The 21159-nt window shown below is 37.0% G+C and overlaps 1 protein-coding gene across 1 annotated transcript in view; it reads right to left on the reverse strand.

Moving 5' to 3' along the window:
• The window catches only part of LOC306763767 (GDNF family receptor alpha-2-like), a 60258-nt gene extending 41163 nt beyond the window's left edge, over positions 1 to 19095 (reverse strand). The window contains exons 1-3 of the mRNA XM_079250664.1: positions 18926 to 19095; positions 17242 to 17598; positions 3288 to 3374 (exon numbers count right to left, since the gene is read on the reverse strand). Of these exons, the coding sequence (XP_079106790.1) occupies positions 3288 to 3374; positions 17242 to 17598; positions 18926 to 18977 (496 nt within the window). The 5' untranslated portion in view covers positions 18978 to 19095. The remainder of the gene's footprint in view (positions 1 to 3287; positions 3375 to 17241; positions 17599 to 18925) is intronic.
• Between the last annotated feature and the right edge of the window lie 2064 nt (positions 19096 to 21159).

The raw sequence follows: 21159 nt of genomic DNA on the forward strand, positions 1-21159 counted from the left end.
CTCACTGAGCCTAACAGCATACATGTTTAAAATAAATTGAAATATTGCAAATACTGCTTGCCCAAGATGTAAATTCTGTGCCATGTTTAGACACATGCTCAAATCATCCCTGCCTGAGTTTGCAATATTTAGCTATGTCTTCTCTAAAGCTAATACAAGCTTTCAGTTAGACTTAAACATAATGAGTGATTTTACATTTCAAACTTTTATTTCGTTATTTTTTTTCTACATTTAATTTGGTTATGAATTTTATTGGCTTACTTTCTCTGTAAACCACTTTGTGATGAGTGTCCCGGGTGCAATACAAGAAAATATATTTACTTACCAAATTATAGCAATGACGTACTAACAAGAAATAACTACCTTCTACATAAATATTTCTTTTTGCACAACACTAAATAAAACTCATCATAAATCTAAAGCACTGTATTTGTATCATTTAGGCAAACAAACAGAGCCCGGTTGGCGAAATCCTTTCTGCATTTTCTCAGCCATGTTTGCTTTCCGTGTTCATGCTGGCGCTGTTTGGTCCACTTTAAATTAATACTGGTTTGTTTCTATGATAGTACTCCAAACAGAGAAAGTGATGTAGGCAGTGTCATAGCTGAGGCTGCAACAATTTGTCGACTAGGTCGACAATGAAAATTCCTCCACGAGAAATTTCATTGTCGACACATTGTGTTATCAACGCCTGTAACAACTTGCACCAGTGCTGCACCAGGCAACTTTACGCCATTTACCAATCACAGCTTTTCAGACAGTATAAGAACTCTAAACACCAAGCAAATGACACAAAGCACCACAGGAAGTGATGGGGGCAGTATTGTCATTTTGTGCAGCATCTTTGTTTAAACAACAAAGAGCAAACTAACGGCGGCGCAACTTATTTCAAAGGTTTGGTGATATTTCACGCTAAACAAAGTGTCAAACAGATGAAATGTGTCGTCTGCCACTTGGAGTTGGCATACCACGGCAGCACGACAGTCATGCATGAGCATCTGAAACAAAAGCACCCAGGAGTCATGGTTTCCAGCATTCTAGATAGCAAAGTTAGCATTAGCGAGTAGTGATGTTGTTACCTCTGCCAAAGAGGTTATGTTTTTCCCGGCGTTTATCTGTTTGTTATCAAGATAACTCAAAAGGTTATACATAGATTTTCATGAAAATTTCAGGAGTTGTTGGAAATGTGAAAAGGAAGAAGTGCTTCAATTTTGGTGGTGATCTGGATCACCGTTTGGATTCGGGAATATTTTAAAGGATTCTGGCCCTCGTTTACCCTACAAAACAGGCATTTTCAAAATGTAAATAATCATTTCAATGCACACCTACGAAAATTTAGATGTTAAAATATTTTATTTATTTTGTTTTCCTTTTGAGGTAAATTCTGTACAGCTTGGATATGACACTAGCTAAGTTTAAATGTTTCTAAATAAATTAGTAGTAAGATGTTAAGCTTAAATTTAATATTCAACTGGTTCAGGAGTCATTCTTTTAACCTATTAACCTATTATGTTGTGACTGACTGGGAATCAGGGTGACATGCATATGATGCAAATGAAGAAAGTGGGGTAAAACATACTGGAGCCTGTAAAAAGGGCTGTGTCAACTGGAAGCACAGATGGACATGACCGAAATAATCTTGACTGATCGACTAATCAAAAAATTTATTTACAGATTAGTCGAATATTAAAATAATCGTTAGTTAAAGGCCTAGTCATAGCACAAAATTCTGGTTAGCCACTGCTTTGTTACCTATACTGAACAGATTCTTGTCAAAAACACTTTAGGGTTAAAGTCCAAAGGAAAAAACTGACCTAGACACTGAATAAATCTATTGTTGCTCTATTTGTTTTGATCGCATTGTTTCTTGTATTGCGGTTGTCCTTTGTTGTTCTGTCAAGTTTTATGTCGTATTTTGTTGTTTTTTCTCTTGTATATTATTGTTTGCTTTCTGCTTCCTGTTCATTAGTACACCTGGTTAGATTTATTGCTCCTATTCCATGCTAATTCACCTGTGTACACCCTTTGGTTTTATTTATCCATTGCCAGTTCATTGTCATGTCATGTTACGCCATGTTTCTGACATGTGTCTACTGTTCCAGCCATGTTGGTCTGTATTTCTTTGCTTAAAAGTTTATCCCTCTACCCGCCTGCCTCTGGTCTCATCAGCCTGCGACTGGGTTGACATCCTATACAAACCATGACACCATTGTTTACTTGAAGCAAACAAACCGTTTTCATTCCTGGATAATGAATGAGCTGACTTTTCTTTTTCTTTTTTCTTCGTCTGATGCTTTTGGGGAATATCATGTATAGCGAGCAGCTGTTGAAACTTAAGATGTTTTTCAGACAAATTGGTCTGCTTGCAGTGTGAAAGCAAACCCAACCAAACAGAGGTGCAGAATTCCTCATCCAGCTGAACAGAATCCTCTGGACTATTCTAGTATGAGTGCATCCTTTAAAGTGAATTACAACATGACTTATACTTGATATCAAAGACATAAGACTTGGACTTTTGCAGCACTGATAGCAGCATGAAATTTCCAAATCTTTAAACATACTAGTCATTTGAGGTAGTTAATCATGATCTTTAAAATGACTAAAATGTCAGATTCTTCCTCTTCTACATCATCAAAGTCATCTTCAAAAACAAGTACTACTTTTCTTCTTTAAAGCAAAGGGTATTATGCAAAAATGGTTTTTTTTCTCTTTTGGAAGCCAATTATACCACAGAGCAAGATGAAGGGGAAGGAAATATGTCGTCTGTTTTTGCTGGTTTTGTTAAATAAAAATAAAGCACATTCCTTTAAAACTGGATAAAATAAAAACCAAATTTTCCTGTGATTGTAGTTCAGCTTTGGTATTGGTAAGGTATCATCTCTACAGCCAATCAGGTCACAGCTCTATAAAGCATGAAGTATTGTTGCTATGTCTTATATATCCTGAATGCTGCATTGATTTATGATACCCTGATGGTGGTAACCAGCAGACTCAATAGAAAGCTATAGCTCTCCTGGGCTGCTTAATTAGTTAACCAAAGGAGAAATCAAACTGAAAACAAAATCAATGGTTGGGAAAAATGTGAGATGGTGCACTGAGAAGGTATATCATACAGTACCTCACAACTCACAGCTATTTACTGGAGGTCAAACAGCTGACAAAGATCAAAACAAAACCATGTTCTTTTTTTCCTTTTATTCCACCGTGATCCAACCCTGTCTTGACAAATATCTCATTTTCACTCCAAAAACGAGTTCAGTGTTCAGTTGAGATCAAACCTGTGATACCTGAAGAGATGGCAGCCAAGCGGAATACATCAGGATGTCGGTTGGGAGCTACTGGTTCATACGGTGAGGAATTTTCCATGTCTCTACCTGGAATAACAGCAGGGATAAAGACTCATTAGCAACAAAGAAAAATGCAGATTAATGTGAGCATAAAAAAAAAAACAATATGTAGGGATAAATCTTTATACCATAACCTAAAGCTCCAGAAAACAGGGATACATTCATACAAATACTCACTTTCATTGTCACATGGTGGTTACACGGCAACAAGATTGTTATTCCTTTTTAAGACCAAACTGAGGGATACTTTGGATTAATTGTAGCATTACACTGTAATGATGTAATTTCCCAGCATTGGTTGGGCTGGCCAATACCTGACTCTTACTCTTAAGCTATTTCTTTTTTTCATACGGAGAACAGGATGTTTGTCTTAACCAAAGCATTTTCCTTTGAAGAGTACATTTGTTCCTGCTGCGGTTTTATTTCGAGGAAGTACTAAAGAACAAGCAATGTATCTTCCCTGCTAACAATGTGTTGCCAGAGCAGTTTGTAAACAAAAAAATAAAAAAATAAAATCAAATTAGCACTCAACTGACTGAGTCTCTCCCATGTGCCTGCTTCTCGGTGGGCTCTAATCCCACACTTAAAATTCATAACCATTCGGTGTGATTGAGACAAACCCTCCAGTGTGTAATAGCTTTGCATTCTGATCCTAACAGAAACACAGTGAGGGTGTTGTGTGGTTGGCTCTGAGGCCCTTTGCTACAAATAAACAAATCTGAAAGCTGTTAATACATGCTTACACTTCCACGACAACCTATCAATAGATCCAATCAATCGGTTTGGACCTTTTCTTTTTTTCCATCGACATGATTTCCCCAAACTTTTAAATCAATTATTCAAACTATTGCGATATTAGACAGAATTATTGTGTTGGCTGCATGCATGTGTGTGTAGGTGTGTGTGTTTGCATGCATATGCGTGTTTTTTCTACAAACGTGTGTGTGCGTGTGCATGTGTGTGAGACCCTGCATCAGTTTTGTGAAAAATTTTAAAATTCATATCCACTGAGCTGCAGAATGTTGAAGAAAAAGTTTGCCATCCAGACCAGTACGAGAGTCTTTTGCAAGCCTGAAAAATTGCATCAAACCTCTGGGAGCTCAGTCAACTTAACTACACCATGTGGCTGTGAGGCAGATTCCTCACACAACAGATGTACACTGAAAGACAACATGGTTACTGATCTAAAAAGAGGATTTATGATAGTGAACAAATGGCAAGGTGTGAAATCTTTGAATCCCCTTTGGATTAATTTTGGTAAACCACAGCCTATAAAGGTGCCTGCGAAGCCAACAAAGCCAGCAGCAACAGCTTTCAAACCACAACCTTTCACATTTGCAATGTGCCAACTGTGGTCTCTGCAATGCCCAAACTTCACACTACCACAGCATCCAAAATACAAAACTGCAACAAGATTTACACGGTGTGTTAACAATTCCCAAATGTCTTACTCAACCTCCCAAGCCACAGCCTGCTGTAGAGATCTAAATGCAGATTACAGGAGAGATCCTCGACCTGCTTCATGCCAAAACACATAAGAACCTGCAGCGGCCACAGAGGTTTAAGTTGTGAGTTTTAGAACAACCTTGATCTGACCTGTCAGGTTTTACTGCATGTTTCTGCGCTGGAGTTTAATCAAATTGAGAATGATAAGAAAAGTTATCTGCACTGGAACAAGAAAAGACTTCCTTGGTAAACAAGATAGAGTGGCTGAAAAAAAAAACTTGAAAGTCAAAAAGACAACACGGTCACAATACCCCACAAAAAGGAAGGAGTGTATAGGTGCTTTCCCAAAGCATCAAAACTAACAGTACATCCTTACATCTAACGCTCATGCCCAAGTGCAGAGAAGCCTGGAGCCCAAAGATGTTACTGATGATGACTCCTAAAACTGTAAAAATAATTATGACCCCTAATAATAGCACTCACTTCTGGCTGAGCAAAAAGAAACAACATTAGAAAAGTTCAGCCTGTGATATAAGTAAATAGAGAGAGGCTTTTGAGGAGAAGGTGGTGAAGAGGGAACCATTGATGGACTGATGAATTCTAGGATTTAAAGGAACAGATGAAGAGGAAACATCAGACTCAATAAAAGTAAATTGTGAAGACAGCACTTCAAAAAAAAGCAGCTTAGAATATATATATATATATATATATATATATATATATATATATATATATTTTTTTTTTTTGCTTCAAGCCCCCTTTACTTGCACTTACAAAAGAAAAAAATCTGCACATATGGATAAACACACACACACACACACACACACAATGAGAATAATGTGCAGAACTTTATGGGTGCCCCTTGCCAAAACAATCAGTCATATATTTCCTTTCATAAAATACTCATACCCATCGTGGGCTCCTCTTTCCACATATGAAATGTCAGATATGATTTTTGTTGTAGCCAAAGTGCTGAATGGAAGAAAAAACTACATTTGCCAGTTTGTCTATTTTTTCATCAACAGTATATCCTTTGACATGTTTCAGTGCATTCTCTAAAAAATAAATCATTGATACTAAATCACTGAAAGGAGTGAGCTCATCTCTACAGGTATTTGAAACAAAAGCAGGGAATGCATCGGCTCTGGCAAAACAGGAGTTCATTTCTTCTGAAGCATGTTCAGATGCACCGTAAATTGGCTTGTAAAGATGTACCGGCACCACTGTTTCATCTGCAGCAGAAACTGCTTTAATGCCACCTTTTCCAGGTTCCCTGCGCTGCACCATACTTTTTCACAGAAAGAACATCAGTGAACCTTATGATGTCTGCATCTGCATCTTGGTGTCATTGTGGAGAATAAATATGTCCCCAAGGTGTGCAGTTTTAATCCAAAGTACACAAGTAGCTTTTTCGTAGAGGCTGTGCTCGTCAGAGGTTATTAATACATACTGCAGATTTTTACAGCAGCGGTGTCTGATGCAGATCAACCTCACACAGCTGTTTTCATAATCCAGTAAATTAGATTTAAACCACCCTTGTGCAGTAAAAGCATTGTGTTTCCTTGTGATCTTTGGGAATCCCAGATTAGGAAATACACATTAAAAGAATAGAAATGAAGGCATACAACCCAAACTACTAACTTTTGCAGAACTAAAGTTCCCTACAAAAAGTGTTGTCACTATAAACCCAACGTCAAACTAAATCTTAAATGGCTGAAAATAAATGTTAATGTCTATATTCTATATTTCAATCTATTTTCTTGTTGAAAGCATTTTGTATCTGAATTTAGAGGTTTGTTTTTTTTTTTTTTTTTAATAAATTTAATCCAAAAAGTAAATTAAAAAAAACAAAAACAAAACATAAATCCATTTCAGGCTACTGGAAACAGTCTGTCTGTCAATGTAATATGTTTTGGTTGTGTCATGTTTTTGTTCAGGGATAGAATCCAAGCTTCAGGAGGATCAAACTGGAATTGTTGCAGTCTGTGAAACTCCTGGATGTTTAAGTTTCTTATTCAGAAAAAAGATTTAAACTGCAGCTACCAGTAAGCTTATGAAATTGTTTTGTTTTGCTTTTTATTTTTTGGAAGAGCTTTTGTTGCTGTCCCCAGTGAAAATATATTCATACTTGAGTTATACTTCTTCTCCGTGTGATTGCTCAATTTTTCATGGGTGCCTTCTTTGTAAAAATACATTAAATTCAATATCACATAGTTCTCTCATTGCAATAATCATATTTCGTTAAAATTTTGTAACAGCACTCTTGTATAAAAGTCTTGTGAATTGGGTTTTAATCAGGAAGACTGTCTCATGCTTTTCTTATTTACCTCCCATTTTATTTCTCCTATTTCCAGATTTCATGTTTTCCTTTTTGTTTCTGCCATGATTGAGTGCCATCAATGCCATTCTCTTGTACTTCATTTAGCTAATCATACTTCTCATATCCAGTGTCCATGGGTCCTTCTTCCATCCATTCAGATCATTTGCATTACTGTTCAGCCTGCATATTGTCCAAAGAGCATGTTGATCAATGAGCTAGGAGTTCATTCTTTCTAAACGGAAGCCATGTTTTCAGCTCTACAACAGAACAATGGTAGTTTAATTACCTCAGGCTATGTTCACACTAGCCTTATTTCAGTCAGATCATAACTAGTCGATTTTCTGTTTACATAAATAAATGAACAAAGAATGAAAATATGTCAATATCAAGAAACGCTGGGTGCAAAGTGTAAGGCCCTGCGAGGTGCTGATGTTAGTACTGCTGCCTCACTGCAAGTAAGTTTCTGGTTCAAGTAAATTGAACAGGCATAGAAAATGCCCCGTGTTCCCTGATGACCAAAAATATCCTCAGCATCAGTTTCAGGTGGATAGTCCTTTATAAAAAAAAAGGTTATTAAATTAAATAACTGGAATCATGTGTTAGCATGCACAGTGTGTTCATTCATTTTAATAATTGAATAATTAAGCTATTATCCCCATCAAAACTTACAATACATACTTTTTTGTATATGTATTTACTCTGCTTTAATTTGATGTGGCACCATGTGAACAAGTGACACCAGCTAAGAATACAAATATAGATCACTCTGATCAGTTATACTTTCCGTGTCTTATGTGACCATAGCTTCACACAGATTAGTTTTTACTGTAACCATAAGGCTCTAACATGATGTAAATTTCATCGTACTGGAACCAGGAAACAATCTTACAGATATTTTTATATTCATAAAGTAACAGTGTTACAAAAAAGGACATTTTAAATCTGTCTGGAACATTTGCTCCAACACCACATGTAGTTAAACTTCAATGGGGGAAGTTCATCTTACTGAATAAGTAAACACTTAAAATATTTGGATTAATTATTAAATCACCACATAACTAACATACTACAAAGCAATACCACACAAGTATCTAACTGTGCTTCAGACACATTTTGCTGATACACTGTATGTACATTTCTTGACGTTATTGTCGCCCTGCAGCTTAGAACGGCAACCATAGCAGATTCAGCTATTTAACGAAAGGAAAAGAACATTAAAGAAGAAAGAGAATGAAACTTGGAAATTGACAGAACAACAGATAAGACATAAGACATCAGATTGGTTTGGGTTAAAAGAGCTCAGAGAAGAGACAATATGCAAAATGAATGCAGAAAGTAAGAAAATTGGTTCAATAGTCCCTTTTTATGATTATCTCTTATTCTAGTTTTCTCATTAAAAATATTATAAACTAATTTCCTTTTTTAGGAATTTTCCAATGATTTACATTTACACATTCTAGGCTGTCAACTTTACCAGCAGAACCAAGTAGAAACATTTGTCCAAATGTCCATATTTTCTAATAATTTCACAGTAATCAATTTTGTGACATTTATATCCCCACTCCATAGATAAAAAGCCCTTCATCTGTTTCTCAGCTGTTTCTATTTAGTTTGTATATTCTGTCCCACAATAACTTATGCTGCAATTTTCCCATACTTTAAAAGTAAAGATGTGACTGGGACTACATAAGTGAAACACAGCAGTCAATCACAAATAAAATAAAATAAAATAAAATAAAATAAAATAAAAGATATAATATTTTTAAAAGCATAACTGTGTTCTTTTTGAAAAAATTCTTTCTTTTTTTTTTTTTTTAACCCCACTAATTATGGCTCTGTTCACTGTGGCCTTCATATTTCTATAATAATAGTGGAGCTTTAGAGGCAGCAGGACTTGAGATTGCTCAATATGTCTAATTACAACAATTACCCTCAAACACTATAAAGCTTTGAAGCCTCTCAGTTCAAGACTACTTATTCAGAAAATAACCACCTTCACCCCGTCTATGCCCTTTTATCAGCAGCACCCAGAGCCATTGTGTACTTTAAAAAAAGAAACAAATGTTTCAGGGTAGAATGTGATGTTTCTGTCAGTAAACTAAGAGCAGCATGTGTTGTACAGAACAACACTGATGTCCATTCTTTTGCTTAAAGCAAACCAGCTTGATATGCTGCTGCTTCACACTTTGTCCAGGCAGCTTCTTACTGTGTGAACAATATTCACATCTAAAGACGGGAATAAAAAAGAAATAAAACTTTATACGTACAACCGTACTGTGGGGACTATATTATTCAATAACACCAAACTACAGCTGTGGTTATTGGATTTTAAAGGTTTATTTTAGTAAAACCTTGACTGCCAAACACATTTATCACACACACCTTGTAAAGAACAAAAAAAAAAAGCACAACATGAGGTCTTGTTGTACCGTGCTCTTTAACAGTCACCCTGGACCTAATTATGGATTCATCGAGTCATAGAAAAGTCTTCCCAGCTGTTAAATGATAAGATGTTTTTAGCCTTGGGGCAACAACTTATCGCTGTAATTAAGCCTCCATTTGACTTCATTTGCTCAAGACAGTGTGGAGCTTGACTGGCAAAGCACACACCGCCAACCAGGTCTTTGTGTTACAGCATGAGAAGAAAACTGCTTTTACGGTAAGCAGATGCAAAGTGTCTGTTGGGCTTAAGTTCATATTATTTTCTATATTAATATTATATTATGGTAATCATTTAATAATCTTATATTATTATAATCTTTATTAATCATCATGTACAAGTTAAAAAGTTATGCTCTGTAAGTAAGTGAAGTATTAGTATGCTTGAACTTTTTGTTCACAATAATAGGAAAATTCCAACATCCCTGCCAGAGAACATCGTCACTTACCAAGTGACAAAACATCTGGTTCTTATCAGGACTCTGCTTACGAGAAAGAGCACACACACACATTGGCTTGCACACACATTGGACTAAACTCTCAACCACTAGGACGTGCTTTTTGTGCACATAATACACATTGTATTGTATCAACTTGTATGAATGTCACCTGATTTCATGTGTGAATAAAAAGTGCAGTGGGTTGGAGGGTTCGGATTTCGCTGGTCTGTGAGCGACCGACCCAGTGAACCCCTTGCAAGTGAAACTAATTATTGTCTCATCTGATTTGTTTCCAGAAATAATGATGTTAAGGGTTTAGATCTAACAGTATCATTAAGACAATTTGTGTGATTACTCAAGCATTTCCTGTGCATTATCAATGAGGTAAATTTTTCAGAGGTGAGAAAAGTCTTATTGATTTCTTTTTGTGATGTTCTTGTAAATTGCTTATGGCTGAAAGCATAATGATTATCATTCACTTGTATTTTTAAAGTCGCCCTTCTGATTATCTTTCAGTTTCACATTTATTTATTTTGATCCCTGTTTCTGCTGTAGGCAATGTAGAAAACAACCATGATTTTACTAATATATAAATCATTTTAGCTCCAATTTGTAGAATAACAATGCATCACAGCACTAACTTTGTCCATATTTACAGAGAGAGCTTTGCAGAGGTGGTGCAGCCTGAAGCACAGCCGTAGGTCCTCTGCAGAGTCCTGCCGGCTGTTGAACAAACTGAGCTGCCAACAAAAAAGCGACCAAACCTTTGCTGTCAGAGTTCAAAAAGTTTGTAAATGAGCTGTCCACCAACTTCAAGCTCATCAGATCATCTTACTTTTAAATCACGTCTTGAAACAAACTTGTATTTCAGATGCAAAGGAAGAAAGTCAAGAAGGTCAGAATTTTCACTATTTTTGTACATTACGATAAAATCCATCAATCTCTCTTCTTAACTTTCCCCGATTATGTGCTCTTTTCTAAAGAGCAAAGATAAGCGATGTGATTCCACAATTGCATCTTTTTTTTTTTTTTAAACTTTTCTTAACAGCACACAAGCATAAATCTGGTTAACGGCTCAGCTTTTGAAGTGTTATTGACATTTTAAACTCAATTTCAAACCTTACAAATAGAATATTGGATTAGCTTGGAATAATATTTCGAGTCACAATTCCATTTCAGCGTGGCATGGCGGGCAAACACAGCAAGAAAGTGAAGAGTAAAATTTTAAGGCTTAGTTTTGGTTATGTAAAGGTAATATAAAATAGCTTCGTACTCTATTTACATAGTCCATAAACAGCACTGTGCACTGTACTTGTCTCATTCTAAATGTCCAGTACTGTTTAGTTAAAAACACATCTGGATGAAAAGCAGACAGTGAGCAATTTGAATATTTACATTAAATGTGAAGGGTAGTAGTGTATGGATGTACTTGCAGCTGTAAAAACCTACTTGACTCCGATAGCTGTGCCTTGAATTCCTCCATAAGGAACCTGCTTCATGATGCAAAGAGTAATGCAGAGTGACAGAGAGCGAAAGACTGCCCAGTAGATGATTTCTATGATGCACATTCATTCAGCCCCCTGTGAACCTTTCTGCCAGGAGTGAGTCTTAATGCCCACATCATGACAGTATTCAGTGAGCAGAATGGCCTGTCACTCACCCTGAGAGAGCCTGAGAACTCACTCTGATATAAAACGCTAATCTAAACCTGGCTACCTGGTCCTCATTTCAGCTGCACTGCCACACTCTTCACTGGCCGCATAGTGGGAGTCACCTGATCCAGTTCACCTTACATTATAGAAAATCATTCAACAGGTTTACGAGGACAAACAGCGTGAGTTTTTGTCATCATATTTCACTGATCGGTTCCACATTTTGGGATGAAAGATGAAAGGTGTGAGGAAGGCATGAGAAGGACTAGGAGGGGAACACTCAAAAGATCTTATTGATCATGTCCAGAGGCTATTGACAGGTCCTTTCCTCAGATGATGAAGTAGCCACCTAGTGAGTGCCAGATGGGTCTCCAGTGCAGTGAGGAGAAAAGCAAAGAGGACATATTCAGCATGCAAGAGCCTGCTCCTTCTGCTGAGGCTGTACCCCCTGACATGTAGTGCAGGCTGGAAAAATGTTCTGCTTATGACAGTGGATGACTAAGGTAATGGCCAGTGACTGCGACCATTGCTCATAGTAATGATGGTTTCACCCAGGAATACTATACACCTTTGCATGTACTCTCTCTTTCTTTCATTCTTTGGTGTTTCCTGCCTCCTTCCTAAATTTTCCTCCCTCCACATCATTTTTCTGGACCTGTCCTCACTTCCTATCCTCATCTCCTGTCTTCTCGCTCACCCTCTCCATTAGTCCTTTTCCCCGCCCAATGTGTGCAGCATTCTTATACTGTTTGTTTTATGTCACATTCCTCACTTTTAAGGCCTGATTTCTCGTGCTAGAATAGTGTAGTAACATAATCAACAGGCATCTTTTACACCTCTAAAAGGATTTTTGAAAGAACTCCACTAATAATGTATTCCAGGACTTTATGTAAACACACTACCCCCTGTCACAATGAGCTAAATCGAACGGATATGGTGCAACATGGAGTTATCCTCTCTACTTCTGCAGGGAAGTTAGCTCAGCTAATTCAACTTTTTTGAAAGCTTTTGATTCCTACTTACATTCATAGAGTCCCATTTCATAGCCAAAGCTATGAAATAATGCATGTTGGAGGTGTTGAACTTATCGTTTAATTTGCCACGTCTACTGCAAACCTGCAAGGCTATATTCACATGAGACTAAGGGCACAATTGAAAAAGAACTACAGCTAACAATACAATATCCCTGTGCGAAGTAGCCAATAATTCTTTCTGAATAATTACTTCTTTTATAGATTCAGTATGCTGTACAGACCTCACTGGCTCTCACTAGCCCAATCAGGGTAGAAATCCCCCATTATCCATCAAGCATGGCTGCACTGAAACATTGAATTTGGCTGCAATTTTTTTTGTTACACAACAAAAGTGAAAGGTCAGCATTACTAATGATTTAAAGACTGGTGATAGAATACCTGTTGGCTGAATATTTTAAGTCAACTGACCACTACAGTAGCCTCAAGGTGAGATATAAGAACACTGTGCCCTTAGCTACACATCATTTTAATTCAAATGTTTTAAAGAAAAACTTTAGGGGTCATTTAAAATGCTGTCAGCTGCAACTACAGTCTGATGTGTGTGATTGTTGTTTTGAGTAAATATCACACTGTCACATCTGAAACACCTTTTCTTCATTTCTTCATAGAGTGCAGATGTAATTTCTAATTATTTCTCATGGCCACAGAACATGCTTTAAAGCCTTCTTATCACATTTTATGGTGAATGTGGTCTGATTTGACATTTACATTTACATTTAAGCTGCAGACTTCTCAGCTCGCTTTCAAATATGTGTAAATGTTTCAGTTATCAGATTAAGGAAGCACTGAATGCCTGAGAAATGCATGTCACACAAAATATAACACAGAGGGCTTAAGTAAGCGCCTTCCTTCTACATCCTGACAACCCATAGTCCCTTTTTGTTGTAAAATTAAATGTAACAGCAAATAACAAGTAGGGCATTTAGATTTCTGTCATACAGTTCATATTATATAAGTGAATATTCATTTCAAACATTCATGTGATCTTCAAAAAACAAAAGAAATCAATTCAATAAAACTAAAGCTGAGACATCGACATGTCTTAGAATATTTAGTTTGTGCTGTTGCTTCAGCTTCAAGCAATCATTTTGTAGTTTAATCACAAGTGGGAAGAGAATAGAGGAGGAAGCATGTTAATAAGTGTAAAGAAGCAAACCTCTTCAAGGTTGTTTTCAATCTTTGGATAACTGATATATTTTACATCTTTGTACAGCTCCCAGAACAATATACAGAACACATTTACATAATACTACCCGATACATTTTTAGCTGGGAAAGTCAATTTGATATAAAAAATAAAAGCTGTCCCAAGGCTACGGCGATTTTAGATCTGAGACACAATCAAACATGCTCCTCTAGACTTGTATTTTTCTTGATGTCCTAAGTGTTCATTTCTTCATCCTCACAGAGTATATGATTTTTCTGTCTTGAGTTCAATGTTCAAGGCTCTGTGTCTATATAACATGCTAAATTAGTTTAATTTAATTTGTGCATTTCCTACATTTATGACCTTGCAGAAAGAATATCATGAATACCTGATATAGTCTTTCCAATGTAGTTTAATAATAGATGTTGTCCAAGCAATCTCGACCCCGCAGAGCTCAGCCGCAACATTAAAACACTTACAGGTGAAGTGAATATAATTGATTATCCCATTACAATGCAATGCTTTGCTGGGAAACATTGGGTCCTTCCATTTGTCTGACACATGGCCAGTATTTGATTATATGTCTGTGGACTACATGAAATAGTTAAGTGTGTTCAGCCACAACTCCATTTAGAAAACGTGAGAAAAGTGTGTGGTTTGGTTTTATACACAGTATTTGTATTTTAAAATGACTTTTTAACAACAGAAAATCATTTTAAGACAGTCACTAATTTCATCATGTTTACTAGGGCTGTGACGATATGGCTTTATCCCGATTCGATTCCGATTTTTTTTGGGTGCCGATTTGATTTAAATGCTATTCTCACAATTTTTTGATATTGCTGAATTTTGTGAATTAAAAACAAAAGAAAAAATGTACAAAATGTGTTTTTGCTCATCATTTTTCTTGATTTCAATTAGGAAAAAACAACACAATAAACCAGACCATCACTCTGCTGCTATAATGCCCAAGAAGACATGTAAAAAGATCAATGAAAACTATAAAAATGACAAAAATTTTGTAATGGACCATTTTTATTTATTTAAAAAAAAACTTTTTTTTTTTTTTTTTAACAAAAAAATTATTTTAAAATTGTGAAGCAAAAAAATCCCAATATTTAATTTTTCGATTTGATTTTCTCACCCCTAATGGTTACCAACACAAGAAATAATAAATTATGATAATAAAAAAAAATTATGAACGTGAGTAAAGGTTGAATGATAACCTTGCCTGAGGCTGTTTCAGTGTGGCGTTTGTATGACCTGGTAGCAGGATGCTGCAGCAACCCAAGCCTGTTTCTGGCTTGTGGACTTTCTCTTCATAGATACTAAGGTTCAGCCATGAAAACTGCAGTGTCCTTCATACTTGTCATGGTAAACATGATAAGCTCTATCTAGGATGAAGTTTCTTGTGTAGTTTTCCTCACTTCACACATTATACTGACTTCAGCAAAATGACAGTGTTTATTCTGTCCTCACATCTCTCTATAAAACTCTTGTCACATCAGTAAAAAATCCAAATGCCTTTCATAGTCTACTTCTCCATCTGCCTGTTAGTCATTAGTGTTCTTTTTCCTTTACTTGCTCCACTACTTGTCCCCATCCCTTCATATGTTTCCCCCTTCTGCTTGAGCCTTTCATCTTTCCATTTAAGCATAAAATTAAAATTTCAAAATTACATTACACAACATGTGATGAACTTATACTACATTACCCAACATCTGACCCCGCAACTACATCACAACCTTCCTACAAATAATATTTAAAGTGTTTTAGCACCATTTCAAGAGGGTCTGCTGGGATTCAGCTTTTTGTGTTTGTTTCAAGAGATGGATGTTGTACATAGATTGTTTCCAGTTAGCAAAAGCCCGCTTGACTGCCAATGGAACATGATTAGATTAAAGCTGCACTGTAAAAGCTTTTCGTTTGTGTTAAAGCAGGTTTTTATCGCTGATGGTGACAAGGCCAAAAAAGGGCATTTCGGAAGAGTATTCTTTAGAAAGAAACACATGAAGGCCAAAATGCATACGCCGTGTCTTTGACAGCAAGATAACTTAAATGATGCATTGAAGCGCAAACAGTTTGACTGCAGCAGTGATTTCATGGGAGAGCATTGTAGAGTTAGAAGGGAGAACTGATCATTACAAAGAGTTAGAAAAAGGGAAAAATATTTTTAAAGAGGAAGACAAAGGGCCGAGGGAGCATCAATGTCATTGCATTTCTTTCAAACTTATGTCAGAGACCCTCTGCTGTCTTCAGTCTTTTGAAGTGTAGCTGGTACTATGAGCAATCAGCCTGGTGAATCATTTCATGGATCACCACACATGAGCCCAGAATGCTTAAAGCTCAGAGGCTTTACAACATTTCCACCATTACCCCTCATGTCAAAACAGCTGAGTACATTATGCCATCCAAATTGACAGCTACACCCGAGATCATTCACTGAGACTTGCAATGCATTCACACAAGCATTATGAAATGCCAGTCTTGGGTTAGGGTTATCTTTCAGGCTAGTCCTCAAGGTAAAGTCTATCTACCAGCTCTAACTGAGTCAGATTTGGTTTAATGGGAAGCTCTCTGCGTTTTCTGCATATGAAGATGGACCTGAAGAAGTGTACTCCCAAGCTGCTTGATGCACATTAATAGTGCTGCAGTGTAAAAACCAGAAGGTTTCAGTGTCTTTCCAAAAGTGAAAATTCATGTCCTGCATAAGTGGGCTCATAAGGACCACTGTGCTATACAATCGGAACCTAATTTCATGGTGAAATGGAACACTTTAGGTGAAAACCGATAAGACTATCATAACATATCCACATAATGTTGTCCCATTACAGCTCCATTACGTTTGAGGTAGAGGAAAGTAACAAAGTATATATTTTTCTTTTGCAACTTCTGAGCATCACTATAATAGGTCAACAGGGAGTAGATTCTCTCTGTTTTTGCTCACAAAACTCACCATTTCATAGAAGTGGGAGATTGGTATGAGGCCCAAATATAGCAAACACATAAATATCACTGAAATTATGAGAGACCTCCATAGCCACACATAATTTACTGCAGCAGTGAACATGCATCTTATTCTGCGCATGCCTTGTTGTACTTGACCAGGAGGCTCATGCAGAACCCTGCAGCACATATTCTGCTATAACATCACTGATGATGCACGCTGAATTCAGTATAAGAGGGAATACAGAAGGGAGCAAGTGAAGGATCCATATTGTTTATTATGAGTTGTTAGATAGAAAAAGGCCATAAATTTAAGTGTGTGAATGTTGATTTCACTTGAACACCTATGATACAACTATAAAAAAAAAAACAAACAGAAAAAAACTGTATGACTATGTGAGGTATTGGTGCTGAAACTGCCAAATTATCAATGAAAAAATTTTTAAAGCCATGAATCCATCTGTTTCCTACCTTCATTGAGTCCCATGTGGATGGTCCAGTAGTTCTGCAGACACAGCACCTCCTTCTTCATGCCCCTCCTGCATCGGCAGCGATACAGAGGACTTAACATCAGCACTTCCAAGGCAGCCTGGCACTCCTTGTTGTTATCCAGCATGGCTTCCTTCTCCTTGCCCACAAGGCACTGGCGCATCACCCGGTATTGAGGGCTACAGTTACTGTCCTGGTTGCACTTGTCACTTGCCTGGATGCAGTCCATCCACTCTGGCTCAGCCTCACGTGCAGACCTTATGTTTGGAGATGCTGGAACCCCATTGCCGAAAGACATAGTTAAAGCTGAAGAGCCATTCCAGGAGCTTGTTTCCTCATCTAGGTGGATGTAAGAAGATAGATTTAGGATTGGCTGTGAGGAAGCATGTATTTACATGATCATACACAAACATGGTTTAAGTGTAAATATGAAAAACCTGTTTTCATATTTACTTTTGGTCATTCAACAAGTAACACATTTGGAGACAATTGACTTGTCCATATAACCTTTAACTTCTTATCCAAATGAACCCGATATAGATTAACATAGGATCTTAATTTGTGTAATGTAATCAATATCCAAAAATGAACCTTAAGCACACAAAAAAGAAACTTCTCCAAGATTTTTTAAATCCAACTAAAGGACTCTGTCATTGCAGAATATTTAATAATCTCTTGTCTAGTGAATGCTTAATCAACAATTACACTTAATTGGAATCTAGATGAGCAGAAAATGAGCTTACAGCGTGGAAACAGTGATCCATAGAGCAAAGACTCAGGTGCTGCAGTTTGACAAGAGTCTAGACTCGAAATCACAAAACCCAAAAAGTAGAGACAGTTCTTGTGGAATGACAAGAGAGACTCCTTGTGGTGATATTATGAATTGAACTGAGTGAAAATCTGTGTGGACAACATAAGAACACCCACGGCTATGAGAAGAGTTTCGAGAAGTTAAGAATGAAAAAATACATTATTTAAACTTGAGCACTGGTGTTGTGACTAAGAGGGCTGTGATGATGGTGTTGGGGCTTCATTTTTGTCATATTCAAGAAACCAAACTCAGCTGTGTGACTAGAAAGTAAAAAAAAAAAGGAAAACAAAAAGTGAAACTTCAGATATTTATCAAACAAATGTGTTGCTTCCCCAAGGGGACAACCCCCTCATGACGTTATAAGGGGGTGTTTATGGTCTATTTTTGTTACGAGGGGGAAAAAAAATTAACATCAATATATACACTACACTTTTCACATTATAATATTGTAATGTCTCGTCTTGCTTTGTCGTAGTAGCAATACACATCCTTATTAGTAACCTCAAGCTATGAGTTGTTAAAGTATTTTCCACCCTGTTTTTTATTCCCTGAAGTTAAAGCTGTGGGTGATTAAAAAAAAAAAAAAAAAAAAAAAAAAAGTAACAGACGCAAACTGACACATAAGTTCTATTTTCTGCCATGTTTCAAAATAAAATGTGACCTGGTCGCATGATTTGATTGATAAATAATGTTGGTAAGAAGTGAATGCAGACCCACAGTGTGCAGTGCTTGCACAAAGGTGACCACTTCTGAGAAATGTTCCCCGTAGCTTGCCATCACTAACCTTGCCATCAATTATCTCTAAGACCCAATAAATTCACAATTTGCACAAAACCAGTGCGTGTTATCTCTTACCTAAGAGCAGAAGAAAGATGCAAACGCACATCCACACAGTGTCAGACTTCATTGTGGAACCAGTGGAGATGAGTGGGAGTCCAATCGCACTTTTATCTTCACCTCTTGATAGGTTAATTCCCTTCTCCAGATGCTTGGCCCAGGCATAGGCTAACTGTGGTAAACCAATATCCTCACGCAACCCCCAAAATAAATAAGCGTGCCCCCCAAAAGAAAAATCTCCGACGACAAATGAGATAATAATCCACAATTCTTTGGACTACTTCACTAACGATTCGGAGGGGGAAAAGAATCCTCTGAGACTGAAACAAGGGGGGAAAAGGAGGGAAATGCAGAAAGAAAAGAAAAATCAAATGCAATCAAATAGTCAATCACTTAGTCAATCCATGAAAGCAGTTTCTCGGGGTCCGTCTGCTCTGCGTTCATACCGACAAACTACTGAGACTTGACGTGTCCGCATTATAGGGGCTCACACTGCCCGCTCCCCCCTGGAAAAATAACCCTAAAACAGTCCTTAAATTATCTTCAAAATGTTTGTTAGCAATGCCCATAAAGAAAGGAAGTCATTTAAAAGTGCGACTGATCTTTAAAATCTTTTTTCTCACCACTGGTTTCCTCCCACAGCTGTGCGCTCCTCCAGAAGGAGTGAACGCTCCTTTTGCACTGACTGCATGCGTTTCGTGGCATCACTGCACTTTATAAAGGAGAGCTTCTGAAAACCGACAGGGGGCGCTGCCTGTGACTGTTTTCATTGGAAAGCGTGGCACAAACGCTCCCAGAGAGACACCCAATAATAAATGTTACCCTACAGAGAAATCGCCACGATGTTGTCATTTTCCTGCAGGGAGGTGGGATGCATCTATGGCTGTCTGCATGGGAAATTAGTTACCTACATGGCCTTTGTGACACAGCTTTAGGATTTTCTGTGAAAGCTCAGAATCTGTGAAAAAAAATCTTATTCATTATTACATTGTTATAACTATTGGTTTTTACAGGGGTCTTTATCACTGTGAGGAGTATTCAGATAGGAGTGCAATAAATCAAGGAAAGGATAAAAACAATACCTCTATGAGCTCTTTACACTTATTGCAAGGAAACCTTGATTTTTTTTTTTTTTTTTTTTTTTTTTTTTTTTTTTTTTTTTTGGTTGAGATCTTAGTGTCTTTGCTGCAAACCATGCAAATTTAATGCTTTTGGTGCAGCAATGATGATGAAATGTCTCCTTTAATTTGAATGATATCTTAACACATCACACTTCATTTGGGTTTTTCCAGACTGAAAACAAAATAATAAATAAATAAATAAAAAAAGATAAATAATACATTGTCTCATATCACAGGCCCAGTTTGAGGTCAGTGGAAATAGCTTAACACACAACTAGCAGAATCTGCCATTTATCAAAGTGGTTTCACATCGAACAGAATTACTTTGTTGTGCACTATCACTTAAATACTGCTTAGAATGTCATAAATCTCCTCAAATCTTGAAAACAAAGTCTCCCATCAGAGGATGTGACAGTGACAAACTGCATGGCCACTGGCACATAATGACGTTTGACTGTCAGCCCAGGCGCAAGTCCAAGAGGGAAAAGAGCTCACCATTATAATGGCAGCAACAGCCTCATTCTGCCTATATTGGCCCTGTTCTTGTCCCCTGAGTTTGAAGTCACTGAATCACAAGGACACTATTGTATCATGCACCATCATGATGATCCCCTAAATGTCAGGAATTATTGCAGCCCATACATAGTGTTGTAAAGACTATTCATTAGTTGGTTTCAATAAGAAATCCATATTTCAACCCAAAAAGCCAACATTTTATACTTCAAGCGATCATATGAAATTCTATATAAAATATGTTCTCATTCTTGGCAGAAAATGGAGTTGTTGAAGTAATTTCATACTGAAGATCAGCGGCATAAAGTGTACAAAGTTTACAGTGGAAAAAGGCTCTGAGGGAAGAAGAAATTTAAAAGAAAAAAAGTCATGAAATGAACATTAAGATAAAACACATTGCATTGTGAATTCTCACTGAGGCATTGCATTATGTCTCTTCACAATGGTGCAATATAGATAAACTCTCCACGCATTTTTTTTTTTGCTCTTGTCAGATGAGAGGTTGGGTTTTATTCTTGTTGACATTGCACGATTCACTCCCTCTGTGGATATTTAATAGCTCCATTCTGACTTCATGAAGCATCTGCAGCTTTTTCACATGTACAATTAGAGAGAGCC

The sequence above is a fragment of the Telmatherina bonti genome (genome assembly GCF_933228915.1).
Source record: "Telmatherina bonti genome assembly, chromosome: 13".
Lineage (NCBI taxonomy): Eukaryota > Metazoa > Chordata > Actinopteri > Atheriniformes > Telmatherinidae > Telmatherina > Telmatherina bonti.